Genomic DNA, 26,964 nt, shown 5'->3' with positions numbered 1-26,964 from the left:
TGCACTGAGACTACCCCTGAGCCTGCTTCCCCTGGCGGTTTGAGCCAGACACACTAGCCTGCTGCAAACCCAGACCCAGTTCTGAACTACATCCCTTCAAAACTGCAAGCTTAACTGAAAACAGCTTAAGAAGTGTTCCTGTCTCCAACACCTAGATGGATAAAGTGATTTTATTAAACACAAAAGGTAGGATTTAAGTGGTTCCAAGTAATAACAGACAGAAAAAAGTGAATTACCAAGTAAAATAAAATAAAACACACAAGTCTAAACCTAATACAGTAAGAAGCTGAATACAGATAAAATCTCACCCTCAGAGATGTTCCAATAAGCCTCTTTTACAGACTAGCCTCCTTTTAGTCTGGGTCCAGTAATCACTCACACCCCCATGGTTACTGTCCTTTGTGCCAGTTTCTTTTAGGTATCCTTTGGGGGTGGAGAGGCTACCTCTTGAGCCAGCTGAAGACAAAATGGAGGGGTCTCCCAGGAGTTTACATAGACTTTCTCTTGTGGGTGGACACCCCTCCCTCCCCCTGTGTCAAATCCCAGCTACAAGATGGAGTTTTGGAGTCACATGGGCAAGTCACATGTCCATGCATGACTCAGAACTTACAGGCAGCAGCCATTGTTCACGTGTTATCTTGAACGTCCTCAGGTAGACTTCTTATGTGGATTGGAGTCTTCCAATATCCATTGTCTGTTACATGTTTCTTGACTGGGCACTTAACTTGCAAATTCCTTTCTAAAGAAGCTGACCAAATGCCTTACTAAGGCTACTTAAAATCAACCAAGTACACAGCCAATATTCATAATTTCAAGAACAAAAATGATACATGAATACAAATAGGATGAATATATTCAGTAGATCATAACCTTTGCAGAGATATGTTACATGGCATATGTAGCATAAACGTATTCCAGTTATGTCATATTTACTTTCATAAGCATATTCCCGTAAAGCATTATGGGGTGCAACATCACAATAAATCAGAACCAAAATCTAAATTCCGTGGCTTGGCCCCATCTCCAAGCCTTTAATAGCACTCAGATACTACAGTGATAGGCGCAATATAGAAACCAGAATAGAGCAGACCAGAATAAGATGAAAGAATATCAATAACGAAGGGAGCAGCATTCTTGGACGGAATGAGGTCAGAGGATCTAAGTAGTGCTCCAGCACCAAATACTCAGCATGATTTATAGTACCGGGGCACATGCTGCAGGAGATACCAAGACAAAGTGGGGAGAGGGAAAGAAATCACTTGGAAAATAAGACAGATCAGGTTTGGAAGATCGTGACACCTTCAGTGTCATTGCTTCACACAACAGCAGAAGGTCAATGAACAAACAGAAGCAAATACCATGTCCTGCCATAGAGATTTCATTGACAGCGGTTGGTTAGCGCACAGACTTAAACAAGAAGGAAAAGAGACAGCAATGATTCCTAAATCAACGCCAATGCCTGAGCTCAGCCCTGATAGATATCACAGCACACTGCTCCCAACAGCTGAAATCAACATAGTTTCATAAATAGCCAATAGTGTTACCCCTGTCAGAACCATGCAGAGCACAGCCTCCGAGTTCCAGTCTTATATAGACAGAGAATGAGAGCAACAGGCGTCTACTTAATACAGGGACAGTGGCATTTACATGTGGGAAATTTCAGTCTGCAGTGGAACTGTCCTGAAGTTTCAAATATAAAATAACCATTAAGAAATTCATTCAGAGAGCAAAGAAAAAAGTGTAATTCTCTCAGGCTCAGCTGGTTCTTCTGTCACTTGCCGTGTCTGCGGCAGCCACTGGCACAAGAGAGGAGAAAAGTCATCACAGATCTAAGTGGTGTCAGAGTTGCCGCATTCCAAATATCTAAAAATAGGAGAGGGAGAGAACAGCAGCAGAGTCACTGCCAACAGCTAACTGCAGACCACGGCGGACGTAGGTACCTTGCAACGTTCTGCACTGGAGACTCCCATTACCACTGCTGGGATAGGATGATGTACAAGAGATGCCATCAGTTGTCTGATTCTATCCTGTATGGGACTTGCAGCGCTTTTAATCCAAGCTGTGTGTTTTCTACAGCCCCCAAATCCTTTGTACTAATTACATCACACTCCCCATTCAATGGGTCTGCTTACTAATCAGCCATGGGAAAGCATGACATGAGCCACACTCATCTAGGTGGGAGAAATGCAGAGACCATCACTGCCAAGCTCTCAGCCCTGAAAAAACAAGTAACACCTTCAAAGTCGCCCCCAAATTACATCCTCCCATGAAGTCATTTTGAAGATTTTGATTTCTTTTGCACAGTTGTGCTGAACCTGGTGGAATTACCCCAGGTTTGCACAAGCGTAGCTGAGATCGGAATCTGGCGCACAGTACCTAGAGAATGAGCAAACTGAAAATTTCAGTTATATTGCTGGACACTCAACCAGAAGGGGAGCAGTGATAAGTCTACATGGCACATGCATGCCACAAATCCCAGTTATTCAGAAAGCAGCAAAGCACTGGAGAGGAAGGAGGAGTGGAATATTGCAAACTGATCTGCGTTAAGAAGATGAACCCAAACAGAGAAGAAGACTTGCAAAGACACTGAGAAACAGCAAATAACCCTCCCCTCTCCTCCTGCTTCTCCTCCCAATATCAAGCTCTCTGCATTTATGTCTTTAAGATAAGCTTGGCAGTGACACGGATTTACTTGCTCCTGGCTCTGGTTTCTTTTTGAGCACTCATATTTTCTTTATTTTTAATCTTCTGTGGGGAGCCCTGTATTAAAGCTGCAATAGACTTGCTCTGCCCATATGTTCTGTTTGATGATATCTTCTCAAGTTCCCTAATATCTGTCCACAAGTACAGAGACACTCATAAGCCACTCACAAGTACAGAGACACTTGTTCTTGTCTCTTGACATTTACGATATTCAGACTGGCACATCAGAAGAAAAGGTTGATTGAAGCCTAGGGCCTTAGTTACATGAAGCTCCATCTTTATGAAATGAAAGACCATTTTCCTATCATACTGATCTGTCAAACTGTTCCTCCATTGACAGGAGAGACAAACACTGCTAAAAATGTATTCTGTTGTCAGATTTATTCCAGGATTCCTACCTGCATTAATTTGCCCGCATCCCACTCATTACTAGTATTATTTATACAGCATTGCAGGTGTCCACAGGGTAGCTTACAGTCCAAGTAAGACATAACAGAGCAAGTAATAACAAATAACAGCAGTGATGGGGGAAAGAGGTGAGAAGGATTTAATGCCCTCATCATTTATCTCAGGCTCTCCCATATCAGAGTACTTTCCCCATGAAGTGCCCCACACCTTCTGTGGATTCCAATGTATATTACTGTTGCTTGTGTTAATATTTCTTCTATTAATTGACTGTCAGTCCATTACTGTTGCATTTTTGCCTTGTCTTGTTTTTCATTGCATATATTTTTTCTTTTTTTCCTTAAGAAAATTAAAAAGGAACAAAGGATTCATGCCAGCATCGAGGCTGAAATGTGGATTGCAGGGCCTTGTAATGTGGCACGCCAGGTTATGGGGGAAGAGCAAGGAGGATTACTGGAATGTGTTCACACCACAGGAATCCCCATCAGGGAGGAGAAAAAGATCCTATTCTCTTAAAAGGAATTGGCTGGGAAAATCCTAGCCAGAGAGGGAAGGCTGACATAAATATATAGGATCAAACTAACATAGCAAACTTTGAACTGAAGTAAGAACAGGATCAGGCCCTTAGGTACTTTCCATTAAGAATGACCTCTAGCCAAGGGGTTCATGTTCTCTACAGATGTCAGTTCAGCAAAGGGAAGATGTTCCATGTATGGCATTCAGACAGTGGTAAGACCATGCACAGAGATGCAGAACCATTCTGCCGACTCACCTGGCAGCTAGGTTTGGTGGTTCCTTTTAGCTCTAAATCAGGTGGTTAAAAGGTTGTATCTCTCTCTCAGGCAAGAGAGAACTAGACACTGGGACAGAGGAGTCATGCAGGAATAAACCTTAGGAACAGCAGTGCTCTGGAGGAAGTTGAGGCTTGTTATTTAAGTTAACAAAGAAGGGAAACCTTAGGAAGCAGGTTTCAGAGTAGCAGCCATGTTAGTCTGTATCTGCAAAGAGAACAGGAGGACTTGTGGCACCTTAGAGACGAACCAATTTATTTGAGCATAAGCTTTCGTGAGCTACAGCTCACTTCATCGGATGCATGCAGTGGAAAATACAGTGAGGAGATTTTATATATGCAGAGAACATGAAACAATGGGTGTTACCATACACACTGTAACGAGAGCGATCACTTAAGGTGAGTTATTACCAGTAGGAGAGCGGGGGAGGGGGGAACCTTTTGTAGTGATAATCAAGGTGGGCCATTTCCAGCAGTTGACAAGAACATCTGAGGAACGGCGGGGGGGGGGGGGGGGGGAGGAGGGGAGGATAAACATGGGGAAATAGTTTTACTTTGTGTAATGACCCATCCACTCCCAGTCTCTATTCAAGCCTAAGTTAATTGTATCCAGTTTGCAAATTAATTCCAATTCAGCAGTCTCTCGTTGGAATCTGTTTTTGAAGTTTTTTTGTTGAGGAATTGCCACTTTTAGGTCTGTAATCGAGTAACCAAAGAGATTGAAGTGTTCTCCGACTGGATTTTGAATGTTATAATTCTTGACGTCTGATTTGTGTCCATTTCCCCATGTTTATTGCCCCCCCCCCCCCGCTGTTCCTCAGACGTTCCAGTCAACTGCTGGAAATGGCCCACCTTGATTATCACTACAAAAGGTTCCCCCCCTCCCCTGCTTTCCTGCTGGTAATAGCTCACCTTACCTGATCACTCTTGTTACAGTGTGTATGGTAACACCCATTGTTTCATGTTCTCTGTGTATATAAATCTCCCCACTGTATTTTCCACTGCATGCATCCGATGAAGTGAGCTGTAGCTCACGAAAGCTTATGCTCAAATACATTTGCTAGTCTCTAAGGTGCCACACGTCCTCCTTTTCTTCTTAGGAAGCAGGTAAGTTTGGAGATTATCCAGGGTATGTGCTCTGCACTACCTGCTTAGAGGGATATCGCTAGTAATTTAAAAAGAAAATCATGTAAATCCTTTGAGTTTTGGTTCTTCAGTCCATAGAGGATTCCAAACAATGGAGATGGATGGGTTGTGAAGTTTGACATCTCATTCTGAATACAGTCAACCTTCTGTCCACAGTCTAAGAGCATTCATGAGAAACTTGACAAGAAATACGACACAACATTTGGATCTGGATCCAGCCCCATCCTAACATAAAGTTCTAAGTATGGTTCTAAGTATGGTTCTGGGGTTTTGTTTCTACCCAATATTTTATTAGGGGTCTTCTGCAAACCTGGATTCAGATCTGACTGACCACAATGGTCAGGGATGTTTGGATCTGGGCTTTTGCTTCAGGTTCATCTATAACTACACAAGTACAGAACAACAGAGGCCAGGCTCAATAACTCATAGAGGCAGCTGGCCGAGCAAAGCCAGAGAAGGCGACTGAGCTATGGAACCATGTGTGAGCTTGGTAATAGTGCAGGAATGATTTGGCATGTGCTGCTTATCTGCGGGTCTGTTCAGAGTGGTGATACAGAAGCAAGAGGGAAGGAGGAGAAAAATAGAAGGCAAAAAAGAAATTAAAAGAAGAAAAATCTGTTTGCAGGATCCTGTCCATCCAAAGGAAATAAAAATAAAGACACAATCTTCTCTCCCAGCCAAAATGGGCACGTTAATCTCAATGAGACACAAATACACTGGTGGTGGGCAATGGGTGGATGGGTAGACAGATGGCTAAACTACACTGATTTCAACTCATGGATCCTGGTGTTTAACAACAACAATGTCAGGCCGAGTTAGCGCCACATGATTATTTAGACTGTACAATACCAATAGTGTTTAATGCAGAATAGAAATATCTGAGACAATGCTCTGAGACTGGCCACTTAATGAGGAATTTGAGGTGTTAGCTCAAAGATGGACTTGGGGCCCCAGTTCTGCCATGGAGAGTCATGTAGTGTCTGCTGAGGGATGGATAGAGAGTACATTGTTGCTTAATTAACAAGCAGAGCAGAATAGAGAATGAGCCACTCTCCTAAATTCCATCGCATTAACAAGCAAGAAAAGGAAAAAGCCAGAGCCCATTGGAGCATAGGGCCCCATCCTGCCATGTGCTCAGATCCCTCAACTGCCCATGGAGTCAGTAGGAGCTGAATGCACTCCACACCCAGCAGGAGGCACTTTGCACATCACAGGCTCAGACTCAATGGAACAGATTTAAATGGACATGGGTCATGAAAACCTGGAAGCCGATTTGGGCCTCGTGTTTCCGAAAATGCAAAGATATTTAAAACATAACAACAGCTACCTAGGCATTCAGCCAGCGAATGGTCACAGATGAAATTAATTCCATGCCGGCTTCACAGTAATGTGCTTACCTCACTTACCTTACTCTAAAATATATAACCACTGTTCAATAACCAACATTAGAGTCTCTCTTTAGCTTGTAATTAAACATTAATCTAATTTGCCTGGAGATGACTGGAGCCTCCAAGCATTGATATAACAGCCGATGACTTTCCCCCAGTCCATGTATTCCACCTGCCCCTCCAGCCTTTTCTCTCTTCTCTATCCTGGGATCCTTGCTAGCCTGATTCTGCAAGGGGCATGAACTTCAGTGGGAGCTGAGGGCACCCAGCACTTGGTGGCAGGCTCAAACCCTGAATGAATTACTCCAATGTCTGAGTTTACTCCCCAAACTCTCCAAGTATCAATATCTGATCTCCTCCACTTCCCAAAAGGTCCCTCCTGTGAGCCAGACCCCAGTTTCCTAAGTGAAATTATTTACTGATGGCTTATGTTATTCAGAATGGCAGCACATCAATACTCAGTGGTTAAGTTTGTCAGGTTTCCTGGGGCATTCTGAAAAAAACATTTGCTACTGTAATTAGAACAACTGCCCAAACTCTACTGTTGTAGTGTGCTGAGCTGGGGAGAGCTGCTGGGCATGTATTTATAGACGTGCTCTGATGGTTATACTGCAAGAATGGCTCAACGCATTTTCCTTGGCTTGGGAACCCTCAAAACAAAGCTGAGCAGTTCTGATTCCCTAAGGACATGCAGGCAAACAATACTGACGGCTGAGCAGAGAACATTGATGGCTGAGCTACAGAATTCACTATTCCTTTACAGATTGTTTTTAACAACAGTTCAGTGCATGTGATAAGCACTTTAATAGGTTAGAAAAAAAAACCCTACTAGGGGCAGAATCCCACACCGGGCAAGGAGGCCTGATAAAGCCCTCCACACCACCTTACACCCCCACTGGGGCCGCACTGGGCTTGGCAGTGGAGGAGCAGTAGATTGGGCCTCTGCACTATTAATGTCATGAACAGGCTGGTGGCATGGGCGTAACTATGGGATATAGGGCTTTGTGAATCCATTGGCCCCTACACCTCCCACAAATTATATGAAAGGGCTTCAGTTGCGACTGAGTCCACCGATTAGACAAGCAGCTGCAAAGGTAGGGGGCTAATCTGCCAACTCCTATTGTGGCCTTGGTTTAGCAGGATGGATATTGCCTCTCGAGCACAACCTCCCCAACACCCCATCTGGCTTTCACGCAGCTAGCCTCCCCCAATCAGACTGGCAGGTTTTCAGAGCAGAGACAGTGGGAACTATTTCCAAATGGAGGAAGTTTAAAGCAATCAGTCCAATTCCATGCAAAGTCTTGGGTTTCATGAAGGAACAAAACACTAACACAAGAAAGAGGAAAGCTCCAAGGATAATAGATTAGGCAATGCCGCCTCTACCTTATCTGGTTCCCATCGCTGTCCATCAGAAAGGACCAGTGGTACTTGACGAAGAGCGGGCTGCAGTTGGTCATTTTGATGTAACGTACAACCTCGGTGTCATTCAAGATGCAGCCAAAATCCAAATCCATAGTCTGGAAGTGGAGGTTTGGGAAGTGCACTTCACCCCGAAGGGTGACCTGGTCCTCATGAGGGTGTTCCAGATACCGGATAGTCAGGACCTCCTCTGCAACCCGGATGTTCAAATCCTTTCTGTAGGAAGGGTCAAACCTGATGGAGAGATGCTGCTCCTCTCCAGTCTCTAGTGTCCTGGGCTGTATTGAGACAGACAGGGGTTAATCACCGTTGGACTGAACTTTACTGGTCCAATGGCGTGAACTGCACAAACGCACAATGACAAACCATGAAAAAAATACGGGCATCTCAGCCCATCCATCTCTGAGCCTCGTTATAGCATGTCTAAGTGTCTGGCAGATCACCCCCCAACGAGTCATGTTTCAGACCTTGTCAGATTCACACACATTCCTCTGCATTGCATCAATCCAGCAGATAATAGTTTTGCTGAATTTTGAACCCCTCAAAGTTTTGACTAACCAGTACATTGCTGGGTTCATGTTGTATTTAGGAGGGACTGAAAAAAAAGCGAACAGTACAGAGAGCAAAAAGCCAATGGAAGAAATAAAGACAGCGTACTGTGAACTGGACACGATACTCCAGATGAGGCCTCACCAATGTCGAATAGAGGGGAACGATTATCTCCCTCAATCTGCTTGCAATGCCCCTACTTATACATCCCAAAATGCCACTGGCCTTCTTGGCAACAAGGGCACACTGTTGACTCATATCCAACTTCTCGTTCACTGTAACCCCTAGGTCCTTTTCCGCAGAACTGCTGCCGAGCCATTTGGTCCCTAGTCTGGAGTGGTGCATTGGATTCTTCCGTCCTAAGTGCAGGACTCTGCATTTGTCCTTGTTGAACCTCATCAGATTTCTTTTGGCCCAATCCTCCAATTTGTCTAGGGCCCTCTGTATCCTATCCCTGCCCTCCAGCGTTTCTACCACTCCTCCCAGTTTAGTGTCATCCGCAAACTTGCTGAGGGTGCAATACACACCATCCTCCAGATCATTTATGAAGATATTGAACAAAACCGGCCCCAGGACCGATCCCTGGGGCATTTCACTTGATACCGGCTGCCAACTAGACATGGAGCCATTGATCACTACCCGTTGAGCCCGACAATCTAGCCAGCTTTCTATCCACCTTATAGTCCATTCATCCAGCTCACACCCTACAGTTTCCAAAAACTTCCTGGATTGTCTTTGCACCGCTGTATTGCTCTCCCAGCAGATATCAGGGTGATTGAAGTCACCCATGAGAACCAGGGCATGCGATCTAGTAACTTCTGCGAGTTGCCGGAAGAAAGCCTCGTCCAACTCATCCCCCTGGTCCAGTGGTCTATAGCAGACTCCCACCATGACATCACCCTTGTTGCTCACACTTTTAAACTTAATCCAGAGACTCTCAGGTTTTTCTGCAGTTTTATACTTGAGTTCTGAGCAGTCATACTGCTCTCTTACATACAGTGCAACTCCCCCACCTTTTCTGCCCTGCCTGTCCTTCCTGAACAGCTTATATCCATCCATGACAGTACTCCAGTCATGTGAGTTATCCCACCAAGTCTTTGTTATTCCAATCACATCATAATTCCTTGACTTTGCCAGGACTTCCAGTTCTCCCTGCTTGTTTCCCAGGCTTCGTGCATTTGTGTATAGGCACTTGAGATAACCCGATGAGTTGCAGTGGAGAACGGACTCCCTACTATGGATAGATACAAAAGAACAAGGGCCCCTGCTGCCTATCCCCAAAAGAAGGCATTACTCTGCTGCTCCTCAGACCTCCTGGCCTTAAGAACAGTTACCTTAGACCAAGTGTATTTCACATACTCAGAAGTGTGGGTGTCGGATGATCCAATAGTTTGCTTTGCTTTCAGATTTAATTCAGACCAACATGCTGATGATCATATAGAATTAATCCCAGTGCTACCCTTTGGAAACCTACCTGCTCTTTGCTCCTCAGACACAAACACACCAAGGAGCCTTGCATGAAACCTATGCTCTGCTTACCTGAACCTCGGCTGGCAGTGTTTGCTGGTCTGTATCACAGAGGAAGAAGGGTGCTTGAAGGGACAGGAGAACGCTGAGTGGCAGGGAGGAGATGTTCTTTAAGATCAGAGGTTTATACTGTGAAGTCAGGACATCACTGGGGTGCTGTGTAGATGCAAAGCCGTGTGAGAAAGCAAGAGAAACCCAGGAAAAGCACATGCCCACTATGACAACTGGGCTGCAGGCAGGCGACTGGGACTGGGGGGGAGATTTCAACCCTGCACACAGCACGGCAGCTCATTTCTACAGCCTTTGTGGCATGAGCAAAGTCCAACATGCAAATCTTTGTGCGGACACGGCCGGGGTGGCTCTGTTAGGGTGGTGATAAAGCATTTTCTGTATGAAGCAGGGTGTAGCTTTGTGTTTCTACAATGTCACAAGAAAAAATAAGGATAAGGAAATAAGGCATAAAATTTTAAGTGAGAGTAATTAGCCATTGGAACAATTTACCCAGTGTCATGGTGGATTCTCTATCACTGACAATTTTAAAATCAAGATTGGATGTTTTTCTACAAGATCTGTTCTAGGAATTATTTTGGGAACGTTCTCGGGCCTGTGGTATACAAGAGGTCAGACTAGATGATCACAATGGTCCCTTTCTGGCCTTGGTATCTATTATTCTTTCCCCTCATTTCTTCCTGGGTTCCTTTCCCCAATTTTCAAAATGTTCAAACTTGAAATTTAATCAAAATTCAAAAACAATTATGACCAGCTGTATAACTGGTCAAAGATTCAATTTTGTCAATTTCTCCCCTTCCCTCTCCCCTCCTTTTCTTTTAATTTCAAAATTTTCTCACACACCCAAAATTGGCAAAGTTTGAAAAATTTCAACCAGCTCTATCACTATTAATACTCTGCACGTTCTAGCCCTTTTCTCCCTCAAATGCATTTACCATAAACTATAACATGTGAGGCAGGGAAGTATTACTATCCCCATTTTCCAGATGGGGAAGTAGAGGCACAAAGAAGTAAAATGACTTGACCAAGATCACACAGGAAAGTGCAGTGGCAGAGTGGGCAACAGAACACAGGTTTCCTGACTACAAGTCCTACACTTTAACTAATAGACAGTGAATCTTTCTCAGCCTCACTGGCACAAAGGGCTTTCATTCACAGAGTAAATCCTGCCAATCTTACTGATCTGAGTCCCATTAAAGTCACTGGGGCTACTTGCATGAGAAAGACAAGCAAGAAAGAAAATGGTGCTGCATATGCACTAGGCTAGGATCCTGAATAGCTCAGGTGCAAAGTATTTCCTGTCCTTTCTGCTATAAAGACAAAAAAAGAGTGGCAGGTTCCCAATCTAGCCTATTCGTTCCTGTTTACACCTTGCATTTCTCAGAGGTTTATGATCAGTTTCTATAAAAAGAAAAGGAGGACTTGTGGCACCTTAGAGACTAACCAATTTATTTGAGCATGAGCTTTCGTGAGCTACAGCTCACTTCATCGGATGCATACCGTGGAAACTGCAGCAGACTTTATATATACACAGAGAATATGAAACAATACCTCCTCCCACCCCACTGTCCTGCTGGTAATAGCTTATCTAAAGTGATCATCAGGTTGGGCCATTTCCAGCACAAATCCAGGTTTTCTCACCCTCCACCCCCCCACACAAATTCACTCTCCTGCTGGTGACAGCCCATCCAAAGTGACAACTCTTTACACAATGTGCATGATAATCAAGTTGGGCCATTTCCTGCACAAATCCAGGTTCTCTCACCCCCTCACCCCCCTCCCAAAAACCACACACACAAACTCTCTATCCTGCTGGTAATAGCTCATCCAAAGTGACCATTCTCCCTACAATGTGCATGATAATCAAGGTGGGCCATTTCCAGCACAAATCCAGGTTTTCTCACATCCCCCCACCCCCATACACACACAAACTCACTCTCCTGCTGGTAATAGCTCATCCAAACTGACCACTCTCCAAGTTTAAATCCAAGTTAAACCAGAACATCTGGGGGGGGGGGGTAGGAAAAAACAAGAGGAAATAGGCTACCTTGCATAATGACTTAGCTACTCCCAGTCTCTATTTAAGCCTAAATTAATAGTATCCAATTTGCAATAGTATCCAATTTGCAAATGAATTCCAATTCAGCAGTTTCTCGCTGGAGTCTGGATTTGAAGTTTTGTGCCCACATATCTATTCAGGGGACACCATCACAGGGCCTAATAACATCAGCCACACTATCAGAGGCTCGTTCACCTGCACATCCACCAATGTGATATATGCCATCATGTGCCAGCAATGCCCCTCTGCCATGTACATTGGTCAAACTGGACAGTCTCTACGTAAAAGAATAAATGGACACAAATCAGATGTCAAGAATTATAACATTCATAAACCAGTCGGAGAACACTTCAATCTCTCTGGTCACGCAATCACAGACATGAAGGTCGCTATCTTAAAACAAAAAAACTTCAAATCCAGACTCCAGCGAGAAACTGCTGAATTGGAATTCATTTGCAAATTGGATACTATTAATTTAGGCTTAAATAGAGACTGGGAGTGGCTAAGTCATTATGCAAGGTAGCCTATTTCCTCTTGTTTTTTCCTACCCCCCCCCCCCAGATGTTCTGGTTTAACTTGGATTTAAACTTGGAGAGTGGTCAGTTTGGATGAGCTATTACCAGCAGGAGAGTGAGTTTGTGTGTGTATGGGGGTGGGGGGGATGTGAGAAAACCTGGATTTGTGCTGGAAATGGCCCACCTTGATTATCATGCACATTGTAGGGAGAATGGTCACTTTGGATGAGCTATTACCAGCAGGATAGTGAGTTTGTGTGTGTGGTTTTTGGGAGGGGGGTGAGGGGGTGAGAGAACCTGGATTTGTGCAGGAAATGGCCCAACTTGATTATCATGCGCATTGTGTAAAGAGTTGTCACTTTGGATGGGCTGTCACCAGCAGGAGAGTGAATTTGTGTGGGGGGGTGGAGGGTGAGAAAACCTGGATTTGTGCTGGAAATGGCCCAACCTGATGATCACTTTAGATAAGCTATTACCAGCAGGACAGTGGGGTGGGAGGAGGTATTGTTTCATATTCTCTGTGTATATATAAAGTCTGCTGCAGTTTCCACGGTATGCATCCGATGAAGTGAGCTGTAGCTCACGAAAGCTCATGCTCAAATAAATTGGTTAGTCTCTAAGGTACCACAAGTCCTCCTTTTCTTTTTGCGAATACAGACTAACACGGCTGTTACTCTGAAACCAGTTTCTATAAAGTAGATGGTGTTTGGGAAACTAAATGTATTTATCTCAAGCAGTGACTGTGTCATTACAGCCAATAAATTAGAGGGTATGGAACCAAACCGAATGCAGAGAGACAGCTGGGACAACTGGATGGCACCAAATTAAACCTGAATGTTGAGTTCTAACAGCTCATTCATACGGGCTCCATCAGTGGTTCTCAAACTGTGGGTTGGGACCCCAAAGTGGATTGTGACCCCATTTTAATGGGGTCGCCAGGGCTGGCTTAGACTTGCTGGGCCCGAGGGCTTGGGCTTTGGCCCCCTGGCCTGGGGCTGTGGGGCTTTGGCTTTGCAATCCCCACCCCCGGGATGGCGGGGCTTAGGTGGGCGCAGGCTTCCGTCCCCCCTCCTGGGGTCCTGTAGTAATTTTTGTTGTCAGAATGGGGTTGAGGTGCAATGAAGTCTGAGAACCATTGGACTACATAACAGAACTGCGGTTCTGCAACATTGCTGGCTGTGGGGAATAGAGAATAGGGATGAACAAACAGGAGTGGGGTGGGAAAATTGCTTCCCATCATTAGATATCCTGCAGGATAAGGGATGAAGATGCAGGAATCTGGTTGCAGAGATGAGTGGGATTGAACTGCTTATGCATGAGAGTTACATTTCTTAACACAGCAGTTGCTTAAGAATGTCTACGAATCCTTATGAATACAGAGGAAAAAGCAATTGGCAAGAATGGAGATGCGTTAATACACCAGTTCATATATCAATAGTGTGGAGAGCAGATTTAGAATCATAGAATATCAGGGTTGGAAGGGACCTCTGGAGGCTATCTAGTCCAACCCCCTGCCCAGAGCAGGACTAATCCCAACTAAATCATCCCAGCCAGGGCTTTGTCAAGCCTGACCTTAAAAACTTCTAAGGAAGGAGATTCCACCACCTCCCTAGGTAACCCATTCCAGTGCTTCACCACACGCCTAGTGAAAAAGTTTTTCCTAATATCTGACCTAAACCTCCCCCGCTGCAACTTGAGACCATTACTCCTTGTCCTGTCATCTGCTATCACTGAGAATAGTCTAGATCCATCCTCTTTGGATCCACCTTTCAGGTAGTTAAAAGCAGCTATCAAATCCCCCCTCATTCTTCTCTTCCGTAGACTAAACAATCCCAGTTCCCTCAGCCTCTCCTCATAAGTCATGTGTTCTAGACCCCTAATCATTTCTGTTGCCCTTCGCTGGACTCTCTCCAATTTATCCACATCCCTCTTGTAGTGTGGGGCCCAAAACTGGACACAGTACTCCAGATGAGGCCTCACCAATGTCGAACAGAGGGGAACGATCATGTCCCTCGATCTGCTGGCAATGCCCCACTTATGCATCCCAAAATGCCATTGGCCTTCTCAGCAACAACGGCACACTGGTGACTCATATCCAGCTTCTCGTCCACTGTCACCCCTAGGTCCTTCTCTGCAGAACTGGCTGCCTAGCCATTCGGTCCCTAGTCTGTAGCGTTTCATTGGATTCTTCCGTCCTAAGTGCAGGACTCTGCACTTGTCCTTGTTGAACCTCATCAGATTTCTTTTGGCCCAATCCTCCAATTTGTCTAGGTCCCTCTGTATCCTATCCCTACCCTCCAGTGTATCTACCACTCCTCCCAGTTTAGTGTCATCCGCAAACTTGCTGAGGGTGCAATCCGCACCATCCTCCAGATCATTAATGAAGATATTGAACAAAACCGGCCCCAGGACCGACCCTTGGGGCACTCCGTTAAATACCGGCTGCCAACTAGACATGGAGCCATTGATCACTACCCGTTGAGCCCGACAATCTAGCCAGCTTTCTACCCACCTTGTAGTGCATCCATTTGGACCTGAAGGGAAAGTAGGAAACTACAGTTTCTCTTGTCAACCTAATTTCAAGTACAGTGGGGCAGAACCTCAACTGGTATAAATTGTCATCGCTCCAGTGAAGGACTAGGAGTCTATCCTCGTCCTGGAAAGACCTGGTATAACAGACTGCCATGTCATGACAACATTAGGTATAGAACTGGTACTTTTGAGAGTTTGTCATGACTCCCCCAGTACAGATGGACTAGTGGTAACCAAGGCACCTAGCTATACTGGTGGAAGGGAACAAAAAATAATCTCCACAACATTTTAAAAAAGTCTTTGAATCTTTCCTAAATCAGATGTACCAAGAGCTCACATAATGGGGTGGGGCAATGGTTTGACTGGCATTCATGTGTGATGATCTGGAACCCCGCTCGTGGCCTTGGCATTGCCAGCCATGGCACCATCCCACATGGAAGCTGATCAGTTCTTTATTACACAACACACTAACGTGCGACTTGCCCAGTGGCCTTGGGGAGGAGTTGGGAGGTGTAATTTCCAGCTCAAGGAAACACCCCCGTCCTAGCTGGGATTGAGCTAGTGTGGCAAAAATAGAAGTGGGGCCGCCATGGCTGGCCGCCCCAAGTATGATCCCGGCCAAGATGACAAGTAGGTACTCAGGGCAGAGAACCCTCCCACTGCTTGCCCCGCCGCAGCTGCACATCTATTTTTAGCATGGTAGCTCAATCACAGCTAGTGCAGGTATGGCTACTCAAGCTCGGAATGACACCTTAGAGCTCCAGCATAGACATGCCCTGAGCGTCGCTTGGTGTAGAATGGAGATAATCATTCTTATCTACCCACAGCCACAGGGGGACAGTGGGGAATAATTAATTAATGCTTGTAAAGGAGGTTGACCATATAAAACACTATTAAAGGTGAAATCCTAACCCCACTGAAGTCAATTGAAAAACTGCCATTGATTTCAATGGGGCCAGGATTTCACACAGTCTTTGCACATGTTTGTGTATATACATACATGCGTGCGCACACACACACCATATCCTTTCAAACAGCCATTTGGCTGACTATCTATTAAATGCCAGCAGTCAGCCTAATGGTTTACCTTCTCCACTCGGAAAGTGATCTCTCTGGAGGAGAGGTGCAGAATGGGTGCGATGAATTCACATGTGACGTCGACTTTCATTATCCGTTCCTTCCCAGACTGCTTCCCTATAATGGCATGGCAAATCAACCGTTCCTTCACGACCTGCGCAGGAAACAGTCACAGCACAGTGTCAGGATTGAGATACGTATTGGCTGCTGGTACAAAGCCAATGGGTTCCAGGTCCATGTACAGCAGCCTGTTACCTACCCTTGGCACTCACTGGGCACCATGGCCTATAGTCATAAAGATATATACATCTGTCTGTAAAATGTCCTGTGTTTCTTTATACTGCATTCTGTTTTTTCAATACTAAAATGTCCATAATACCATGTGTTCTGGAACTCCGGATGAAGACACTTGTGAATTAGGTGCTACCTATGACCATAATAACTAAAGCATCAAATGAATATTTTTATGATTTATCCCTTTGCCAAGCACCACACTTCTATAAAACTGGAGGGAATCATTTTTAAAAAAACAGGTGCTATATTAAGGAAAATAGATTGAAAAGGAATCCTGATGCCAGAAAACCTGCCCTCAAAACCATCACAGAAATTATAGGCAGAAAGGACCCAATAATTCAGTCAGCTCTTTTCCTTGTCAATGCAAGATTCCTCCCTCCTCTGTGTTTGTGTTTGTCTGATCCAGTTTTAAAAGTCCTCTGCATTGCAGCTTGCAACACATTCCTCGGGAGTCAACTGACCAACATAACAACTCTCACATCAGGAGATTTTTCAGAGTCACCTTACACTTTCCCTTACACAAGAACGGCCATAGTGGGTCAGACCAAAGGTCCATCTAGCCCAGTATCCTGTCTGCCGACAGTGGCCAATGCCAGGTGCTCCAGAGGGAATGAACAGAACAGGGAATCATCAAGTGAACCATCCCCTGTCGCCCATTCCCAGCTTCTGGCAAACAGAGGCTAGGGATACCATCCTTGTCCATCCTGGCTAATAGCCATCGATGGACCTGTCCTCCATGAACTTATCTAGTTCTTTTTTGAACCCTATTATAGTCTTGGCCTTCACAACATCCTCTGGCAAAGAGTTCCACAGACTGACTGTGCGTTGTGTGAAGAAATACTTCCTTTTGTTTGTTTTAAACCTGCTGCCTATTAATTTCATTTGGTGAACCCTAGTTCTTGTGTTAGGAGGAGGAGTAAATAACACTTCCTTATTTATTTTCTCCAAACCTGTCATGATTTTATAGCCCTCTATCATATCCCCACTTAGCCATCTCTTTTTCAAGCTGAACAGTCCCAGTCTTATTAATCTCTCCTCATACGGAAGCCGCTCCATACCCCTAATAATTTTTGTTGCCCTTTTCTGAACCTTTTCCAATTCCAATATAACTTTTTTGAGATGGGGCAACCACATCTGCACGCAGTATTCAAGATGTGGGCGTACCACGGATTTATATAGAGGCAACATGATATTTTCTGTCTTATTATCCATCCCTTTCTTAATGATTCCCAACATTCTGTTTGTTTTTTTGAGTGGATGTTTTCACAGAACTAGCCACCATGACTCCAAGATCTCTTTCATGAGTTGTAAAAACTAATTTAGACCCCATCATTTTATATGTATAGTTGGGATGATGTTTTCCAACATGCATTACTTTGCATTTTTCGACACTTAATTTCATCTGTCATTTTTTTCCCCAGTCACCTAGTTTTGTGAGATCCTTTTGTAGCGCTTCACAGTTTGTCTGGGACTTAACTCTCTTGAGCAGTTTTGTATCATCTGCAAATCTTCTTCAATTTCATCCCATTACTCCTAAGCTATCCCCTATGGTGCTATACAACACATTTTTCTCCTTCCCTGGAGTTTGGCACCCTCCCAGTACTTGTTAAAGTTGTCACATAACCAAGCTATGTACCCAGAGCCCTTCTCAGTCTTGAGCCCATAGCTGCAGGGCAGTGAACACCTACATGCTGCTACCCAGCAGCAGCTATAACCAGCTCATGCTCCACTACTCATGCCTGCTGTAGGCACAGACCACGGAGAGTCCTGCCTTGGGGGCTCTGAGAGGCAGCAGCCTCATGGCTCCGAATTGCCTCCCTACCCTATGTAAACCCAAGGGATGGTCCAGGAAGTGTCTAGGCAACAGTGTGGATATCCTGTAGCTGCCATGATCATTCTCGTTCTTGAATTCCTGTCTTTGACATTGGCTTGATTTGGATCTCGCCTCCTGATCTGGACTCGGATCCTTGGTATTAACCCCAGCCTGGAATTTGACCATGAACTCCTCTGCTACTCTCAGTCCCCGGTTTCACCTGGCTCTGACCCTTGGTCCTGACTGCCCTTGTCAGGATCCTGACAGTAAGTCAATCCCTCTAGCCTCCTGATTGTTTGATTCTCTTCTTTAGGCCCAATCCAATTTGTCAACATCTATCAGGTAATGAGGTGTCCATAACTGAACAGGATACCCCAGTAGCAATCCCAACAGAACCATACAGCAATCAGAATGTCTGCTACCTGGAAAAAGCCATGCAGAAGTGTGAAAACTGGGTTTTCTTCTGCCACCAGTTGGGACAGACAGGGTCTCCCCCCGTGACATAGCACAAGATTTCCACCCCACTAAGCTCATAGACCATTGGGGATCTGCCGGAGGGAAGGGCAACCACACTGACATCCCTTTGTCTCTGTTATGCTATCTATTCCCCTGACATGCCATAGCTCAGGAGGGAACAGAAGATTTCCTCCAAGAGGGACAGCTAGCTGGTGAGTACTCCAGAAACACCTCTCCCCCAGGAGCATTCCAAAGCACTGACATCAGGGACAACACAAGCTCATAAACATTCCCTCTGCATTACTACGCACAGCTATGGCCTGCAGTTCTGAAGCAGAAGGATCCAGAACAGCTTGACTGGCAACTCCTCTCTTCTCCCTCCCTGCCTGTTAAACCAGAACCCTGCAGAAGGACTTCCATTGGGCTAAGGGGAGGAAAGGAGGAAGCTTCACACCCACTTCTGAGTCCTTCCCAAACCTCACACCGATGGGGCAGGCTCCCTTTCACTCAAGAAAGGAAAGGGGAGTGTGGGGGTCAGTGGAAAGGGCTGATTAGGTCCCTGTGCTGTAATGTGCATACACACAGCCCTGGACTTTGTTGTCCATTATCACACCTAAGTCACTTTCAGCATTCCTGATTTCCCCCCATTAGCCTGTTGGAGCCTGGGTTTGGTGCCTTTCATAGCATGTAGCAGTGCTATACTTGATGTCCCATGCTGTCCCTGGGACATAAGGGCTAGGGCATACTGGAATGGAAAATATTGATGAGAAATGAGCTGTCAAATATAATGATCAGTGGGAACAGCCTCTTAGAGTGGAAGATATCACTCTGTGTTCTTTAAAAACAATGCATTAGGTCTAACATTTCCCAACAGGACACAGCATGTTAAATGGACATTTTTTTATTTCTTTATAAATATAAGTAATGACTATGTTGGAGGTTACTCCCTCCCATTACATAGCTGTGTTTTGGATTATTCCCCTCTCCCATTATATTACCTTGCATTTTTCTAATTACTTTCTGCCCGTGATCCTAATCTCTCCAGACACTGCTATATTATTTCTTCAGCTTCCCTTCTGCCTCAACACATGACTCCCTGTAACTTGCTGCTTGCCCCAGAAGTCAGCTGGTATTTTGGCATTTGAATGTTGGGTTTATGGTAGCTATAGTAACAAGAAAAGCCTTAGCGACTAATAGTGCTCAAGCAAGAAAAGCAACTGGTGCTACCATGGTAACTTGTGGCATTACAGCAATTCTTGCAAGACATTGATCATTTTCTAAGATAAATGTCAAGGGACCAGCTAAGAAATACCAGTTGCAACAACCTAATTGAAACTCTGCAGCTCTTGCAGTCCTTTACCTTAGGGGTGTCAGAGGAGCCTTCCAGCATCATATCCATGGTCTTGCCTGGGATCAGCTCCATCCTTAATGGATGAAGCTTAAACACTGGAGAGGGGGTCTCTGGTCTCTGGGAGGAATTCTTGCCCTTGGCATTACTAATAGCAGGGAAACGGTTACGCGGGCGAAATGGAGGGAAACCTTCTGTCATCCAGTAGAGCTGATGGGTTCGTCGTCCACGGTTGGTTATCTTGAAGCGATAGCAGCAGGGATCCAGACTAGAACAGCAGAATGGAGGCAGATGGAAAAGGTTACTGATGGTGGGGTGTCTCTACCAAGAGAGAGCAAAAAGTCATTTATTTAACTGGGAAGCTTCTAGAGCAATGTATAAAGCATTCCATTTGCCAACAGTGGGGGGACGAAGGGGTGATCACTAGCAGCCAGCTCAGATTTATCAAGAACAAATCATGCCAAACCAGCTGGATTTCCTTCTTTGACAGGGTAACTGGTTTGGTAGATAGGAGGAATGCGGTGGAGATAATATACCTGGACTTCAGCAAGGCTTTTGACACAGTCCCACATGACATTCTGATAAGTGAGCTGGAGAAATGCGGGTTTGGCGGAACTCACATTAAGTGGATACATAATTGGTTAAAAAAACACAAACAAAGAGTAACTATTAATGGAATGATGTTGGGTTGGAGGGAAGTCTCAAGTGGGGTTCCACAGGGTTCTGTGCTGGGTCCAGTTGTTTAACATCTGTATTAATGACCAGCATGTAGGAATAGAGAGCATACTGATCAAATGTGCAGATGACACAAAGCTGGGAGGGGGTGGAAGGGGGAGTTGCCAGTACTTTGGAAGATAAAGCTAAAATTCAGAGGGATCTTGATAATTTGGAGAACTGGGCTATAGACAACAAAATGAAATTCAACAAAGACAAATGTAAGGTTCTACATTTAGGGAAGAAAAACCAAATGCACAAATACAGAACGGGGGATAACTGGCTTGGCAGCAGCACTGCTGAGAAAGATCTGGGAGTTGTGGTGGATCACAATCAACATGAGTCAGCAATGTGATGCTGTGGCAAAAAAAGCAAATGCAATTTTGGTTGCATTAACAGAGGCATAACATGCAAGTCATGGGAAGTGATAGTACCACACTACTCAGCACTGGCTAGGCCTCAGCTGGAGGACTGTGTCCAGTTTTGGTCACCAGTGTATAGAAAGGATGTGGAGAAACTGGAAAGGATCCAGAAGTGAGCGACAATGATGCTTAAAGGGATGGAATGCAAGTCCTGTGAGCAAAGGCTGAAGGAACAGGGTATGTTTAGTTTGGAAAAGAGGAGATTGAGGAAGGACATGATAATGGTCTTTAAATATTTGAAAGGCTGCCATAAAAAGATGGATAAACATTGTTCTCTCTTGCTCCAGAGGGCAGGACAAGAATGGATGGGTTCAAACTACAGCACAGCAGATTTAGATTAAATCTCAGGAAAAGCTTCCTATCTGTAAGAGCAGTAGGCCAGTGGAACAGATGACTAGGGAGGTTGTGGAAGCTTCTTCACTGGAGGTTTTCAAAAGGATGGTTTAGACCCAACAAATCCTGCATCTTGGCAGGGGGTTAGATGAGATGACCCTTGCAGTCCCTTCTAACCCTATGATTCGATGATTGCTGGAACGCAGCTATTCAACTGCATCCACGGCATTAAAGCTAACTCTTAACAGAATGCCATGTTGTGACATCCAAAGCGACTTGTGTGGCTTGAAGCGATGGCTAACACAATGTACTTTTTAAAGAGCCACTCTGTGTCAAATGGCCCTCAGTTTATGCAGAGCCTCCCGCAGCTGGCTACCTAACAAGCTGCAATAAAGAATGAAACAGGAATGACCAAATCTCAGCATTTGCAGTAATCATGCTTCTCCTTACCTTTATCTTTTTAATATCCTCTATGGATCTGTGCAAAGCTAGTCCCAAGTCCCACAAAGTGAGCTGGTTTGTACTGGCCATGGCAGAAGAGGCAAGCAAGTACCCAGCCCCGTTATCTGTTACAACTTCCCTTCAGTGTAGCCACTGGGCACAGGTGGTGGCTTGGGCTAGGCACATGAATACAATCCTGCCCGGGAGGAGCAGCTAGCTCAAGCCACTGTGGCCAGACTGCTGTTTTTACTGTGCTAGATCAATCAGATTGTAGACAGCTCCCAGCTGCAGTGTAGCTAAATAAATATCCATCTACATTTTACAAAATAAACCTTGGAGGACTGGAGGGGAGATATTGACCCTTTCCCAACATGACCCCGAAGGGACAGAATCCTGTTCAGATCTCTGTGCTGCCAAGCCAATGGAGCTTGACAACCCCCCGAGCCTCCCTGCGGGAACTGGCTGCGATAACTGGATTCATGCATGACCTCCAGGGATTTCAGACTAAAGGAAAGAAAGGGCACCGGGTGGCCTGCATCCTGCAACTCCATTAACTAGAGAAACTAAAGCTTTTTTTTTTTTTTTGCTGCTAAAGAGATCCTCTTTCATTGCAATTAGAAAACACAGTGTGCATTCGTATTTGACCATCTGGGTAGACTGTTGCCCTTTTCTTCAACTGCTACAGATTAATGGCCTGCTACAGATAGAAGCTGAGTGCCTTTACTCAGGAGGTGCTCACCACCTGGCAGGATAGGGCTCTGCGGGTCTGTTCCCACTGAAGAGATTCTGATAAGATGGTGGTAGGTGTGCTACAAAAACTAGACAGAGTCTATAGTTTTCCCATTAACTACAGTGAGAACAGGGCCGGGCACCGTCTGCTGTTAGACTGGAGTGACCTCAGGGCTAAATAACCCTAGCATTTTGGGATGTATAAGTAGGGGCATTGCCAGCAGATCGAGGGACGTGATAGTTCCCCTCTATTCGAGACTGGTGAGGCCTCATCTGGAATACTGTGTCCAGTTTTGGGCCCCACACTACAAGAAGGATGTGGAAAAATTAGAAAGAGCCCAGCGGAGGGCAACAAAAATGATGAGGGGACTGGAACACATGACTTATGAGGACAGGCTGAGGGAACTGGGGATGTTTAGTCTACGGAAGAGAAGAATGAGGGGGGATTTGATAGCTGCTTTCAACTACCTGAAAGGGGGTTCCAAAGAGGATGGATCTAGACTGTTCTCAGTGGTAGCAGATGACAGAACAAGGAGTAATGGTCTCAAGTTGCAGCGGGGGAGGTTTAGGTTGCATATTAGGAAAAACTTTTTCACTAGGAGGGTGGTGAAGCACTGGAATGCGTTACCTAGGGAGGTGGTGGAATCTCCTTCCTTAGAAGTTTTTAAGGTCAGGCTTGAGAAAGCCCTGGCTGAGATGATTTAGTTGGGGATCAGTCCTGCTTTGAGCAGGGGGTTGGACTAGATGACCTCCTGAGATCCCTTCCAACCCTGATATTCTATGATTCTATGAGCCTGTGATATTCCCGAGATCCTTTCCAATCCTGATATTCTATGATTCTGTGAGGGGAGGGCTCCTGCCTCATACTGAGAATGAGGGGCGATCAGCAGGTTATCTCAAGTGCTTATATACGAATGCACAAAGCCTTGGAAACAAGCAGGGAGAACTGGAGGTCCTGGTGATGTCAAGGAATTATTATGTGATTGGAATAACAGAGACTTGGTGGGATAACTCACATGACTGGAGTACTGTCATGGATGGTTATAAACTGTTCAGGAAGGACAGGCAGGGCAGAAAAGGTGGGGGAGTAGCACTGTATGTAAGGGAGCAGTATGACTGCTCAGAGCTCCGGTACGAAACTGCTGAAAAACCTGAGTGTCTCTGCATTAAGTTTAGAAGCGTGAGCAACAAGAGTGATGTAGTGGTGGGAGTCTGCTATAGACCACTGGACCAATGTATAAGTAGGGGCATAGCGAGCAGATCGAGGGACGTGATCGTTCCCCTCTATTCGACATTGGTGAGGCCTCATCTGGAGTACTGTGTCCAGTTTTGGGCCCCACACTTCAAGAAGGATGTGGATAAATTGGAGAGAGTCCAGCGAAGGGCAACAAAAATGATTAGGGGTCTGGAACACATGAGTTATGAGGAGAGGCTGAGGGAGCTGGGATTGTTTAGCCTGCAGAAGAGAAGAATGAGGGGGGATTTGATAGCTGCTTTCAACTACCTGAAAGGGGGTTCCAAAGAGGATGGCTCTAGACTGTTCTCAATGGTAGCAGATGACAGAACGAGGAGTAATGGTCTCAAGCTGCAGTGGGGGAGGTTTAGATTGGATATTAGGAAAAACTTTTTCACTAAGAGGGTGGTGAAACACTGGAATGCGTTACCTAGGGAGGTGGTAGAATCTCCTTCCTTAGAGGTTTTTAAGGTCAGGCTTGACAAAGCCCTGGCTGGGATGATTTAACTGGGAATTGGTCCTGCTTCGAGCAGGGGGTTGGACTAGATGACCTTCTGGGGTCCCTTCCAACCCTTATATTCTATGATTCTATGATTCTATGATTCTATGACCAGGGGGATGAGGTGGATGAAGCTTTCTTCCGGCAACTCGCAGAAGCTACTAGATCGCAAGCCCTGGTTCTCATGGGTGACTTTAATTTTCCTGATATCTGCTGGGAGAGCAATACAGCAGTGCATAGACAATCCAGGAAGTTTTTGGAAAGCGTAGGGGACAATTTCCTGGCACAAGTGCTAGAGGAGCCAACTAGGGGGGGAGCTTTTCTTGACCTGCTGCTCACAAACTGGGAAGAATTAGTGAGGGAAGCAAAAGTGGACGGGAATCTGGGAAGCAGTGACCATGAGTTGGTTGAGTTCAGGATCCTGACACAGGGAAGAAAGGTAAGCAGCAGGATACGGACCCTGGACTTCAGGAAAGCAGACTTCGACTCCCTCAGGGAACTGATGGGTAGGATCCCCTGGGGGACTAACATGAAGGGGAAAGGAGTCCAGGAGAGTTGGCAGTATTTCAAGGAATCCCTGTTGAGGTTACAGGGACAAACCATCCCGATGAGTCGAAAGAATAGTAAATATGGCAGACGACCAGCTTGGCTCAACGGTGAAATCCTAGCGGATCTTAAACATAAAAAAGAAGCTCACAAGAAGTGGAAGGTTGGACATATGACCAGGGAAGAGTATAAAAATATTGCTCAGGCATGTAGGAATGAAATCAGGAGGGCCAAATCGCACCTGGAGCTGCAGCTAGCAAGAGATGTCAAGAATAACAAGAAGGGTTTCTTCAGGTATGTTGGCAACAAGAAGAAAGCCAAGGAAAGTGTGGGCCCCTTACTGAATGAGGGAGGCAACCTAGTGACAGAGGATGTGGAAAAAGCTAATGTGCTCAATGCTTTTTTTGCCTGTCTTCACTAACAAGGACAGCTCCCAGACTGCTGCGCTGGGCATCACAACATGGGGAGTAGATGGCCAGCCCCCTGTGGAGAAAGAGGTGGTTAGGGACTATTTAGAAAAGCTGGACGTGCACAAGTCCATGGGGCCAGACGAGTTGCATCCGAGAGTGCTAAAGGAATTGGCGGCTGTGATTGCAGAGCCATTGGCCATTATCTTTGAAAACTCGTGGTGAACGGAGGAAGTCCCAGATGACTGGAAAAAGGCTAATGTAGTGCCAATCTTTAAAAAAGGGAAGAAGGAGGATCCTGGGAACTACAGGCCAGTCAGCCTCACCTCAGTCCCTGGAAAAATCATGGAGCAGGTCCTCAAGGAAACAATCCTGAAGCACTTACATGAGAAGAAAGTGATCAGGAACAGTCAGCATGGATTCACCAAGGGAAGGTCATGCCTGACTAATCTAATCGCCTTCTATGATGAGATTACTGGTTCTGTGGATGAAGGGAAAGCAGTGGATGTATTGTTTCTTGACTTTAGCAAAGCTTTTGACACGGTCTCCCACAGTATTCTTGTCAGCAAGTTAAAGAAGTATGGGCTGGATGAATGCACTATAAGGTGGGTAGAAAGTTGGCTAGATTGTCGGGCTGAACGGGTAGTGATCAATGGCTCCATGTCTAGTTGGCAGCCGGTGTCAAGTGGAGTGCCCCAGGGGTCGGTCCTGGGGCCGGTTTTGTTCAATATCTTCATAAATGATCTGGAGGATGGTGTGGATTGCACTCTCAGCAAATTTGCGGATGATACTAAAGTGGGAGCAGTGGTAGATACGCTAGAGGGCAGGGATAGGATACAGAGGGACCTAGACAAACTGGAGGATTGGGCCAAAAGAAATCTGATGAGGTTCAATAAGGATAAGTGCAGGGTCCTGCACTTAGGATGGAAGAACCCAATGCACAGCTACAGACTAGGGACCGAATGGCTAGGCAGCAGTTCTGCGGAAAAGGACCTAAGGGTGACAGTGGACGAGAAGCTGGATATGAGTCAGCAGTGTGCCCTTGTTGCCAAGAAGGCCAACGGCATTTTGGGATGTATAAGTAGGGGCATAGCGAGCAGATCGAGGGACGTGATCGTTCCCCTCTATTCGACGTTGGTGAAGCCTCATCTGGAGTACTGTGTCCAGTTTTGGGCCCCACACTACAAGAAGGATGTGGAGAAATTGGAGAGAGTCCCTCAAAGGGCAACACATGACTTATGAAGAGAGGCTGAGGGAACTGGGATTGTTTAGTCTGCAGAAGAGAAGAATGAGGGGGGATTTGATAGCTGCTTTCAACTACCTGAAAGGGGGTTCCAAAGAGGATGGCTCTAGACTGTTCTCAATGGTAGCAGATGACAGAACGAGGAGTAATGGTCTCAAGCTGCAGTGGGGGAGGTTTAGATTGGATATTAGGAAAAACTTTTTCACTAAGAGGGTGGTGAAACACTGGAATGCGTTACCTAGGGAGGTGGTAGAATCTCCTTCCTTAGAAGTTTTTAAAGTCAGACTTGACAAAGCCCTGGCTGGGATGATTTAATTGGGGATTGGTCCTGCTTTGAGCAGGGGGTTGGACTAGATGACCTCCTGA

At 45.5% G+C, this 26,964-nt stretch overlaps 1 protein-coding gene across 13 annotated transcripts in view; it reads right to left on the bottom strand.

Annotated features, from left to right (window-relative positions):
* Positions 1–26,964, bottom strand: part of HYDIN (HYDIN axonemal central pair apparatus protein) — a 451,680-nt gene that overhangs the window by 185,939 nt on the left and 238,777 nt on the right. For all 13 annotated transcript variants that reach the window (XR_012664515.1, XR_012664516.1, XM_048816820.2 and 10 more), the window contains 4 exons: positions 20,043–20,298; positions 16,130–16,273; positions 9,940–10,083; positions 7,816–8,129 (listed from right to left, as the gene is read on the bottom strand). Coding sequence is in view for 11 of the 13 variants with exons in the window: in XM_048816820.2 (XP_048672777.2) it covers positions 7,816–8,129; positions 9,940–10,083; positions 16,130–16,273; positions 20,043–20,298 (858 nt within the window). In the remaining 2 variants the exon portion in view is untranslated. The remainder of the gene's footprint in view (positions 1–7,815; positions 8,130–9,939; positions 10,084–16,129; positions 16,274–20,042; positions 20,299–26,964) is intronic.

The sequence above is a fragment of the Caretta caretta genome, chromosome 12 (genome assembly GCF_965140235.1).
Source record: "Caretta caretta isolate rCarCar2 chromosome 12, rCarCar1.hap1, whole genome shotgun sequence".
Classification (NCBI taxonomy): Eukaryota; Metazoa; Chordata; order Testudines; family Cheloniidae; genus Caretta; species Caretta caretta.
This window is presented reverse-complemented; position numbering and strand designations above follow the sequence as displayed.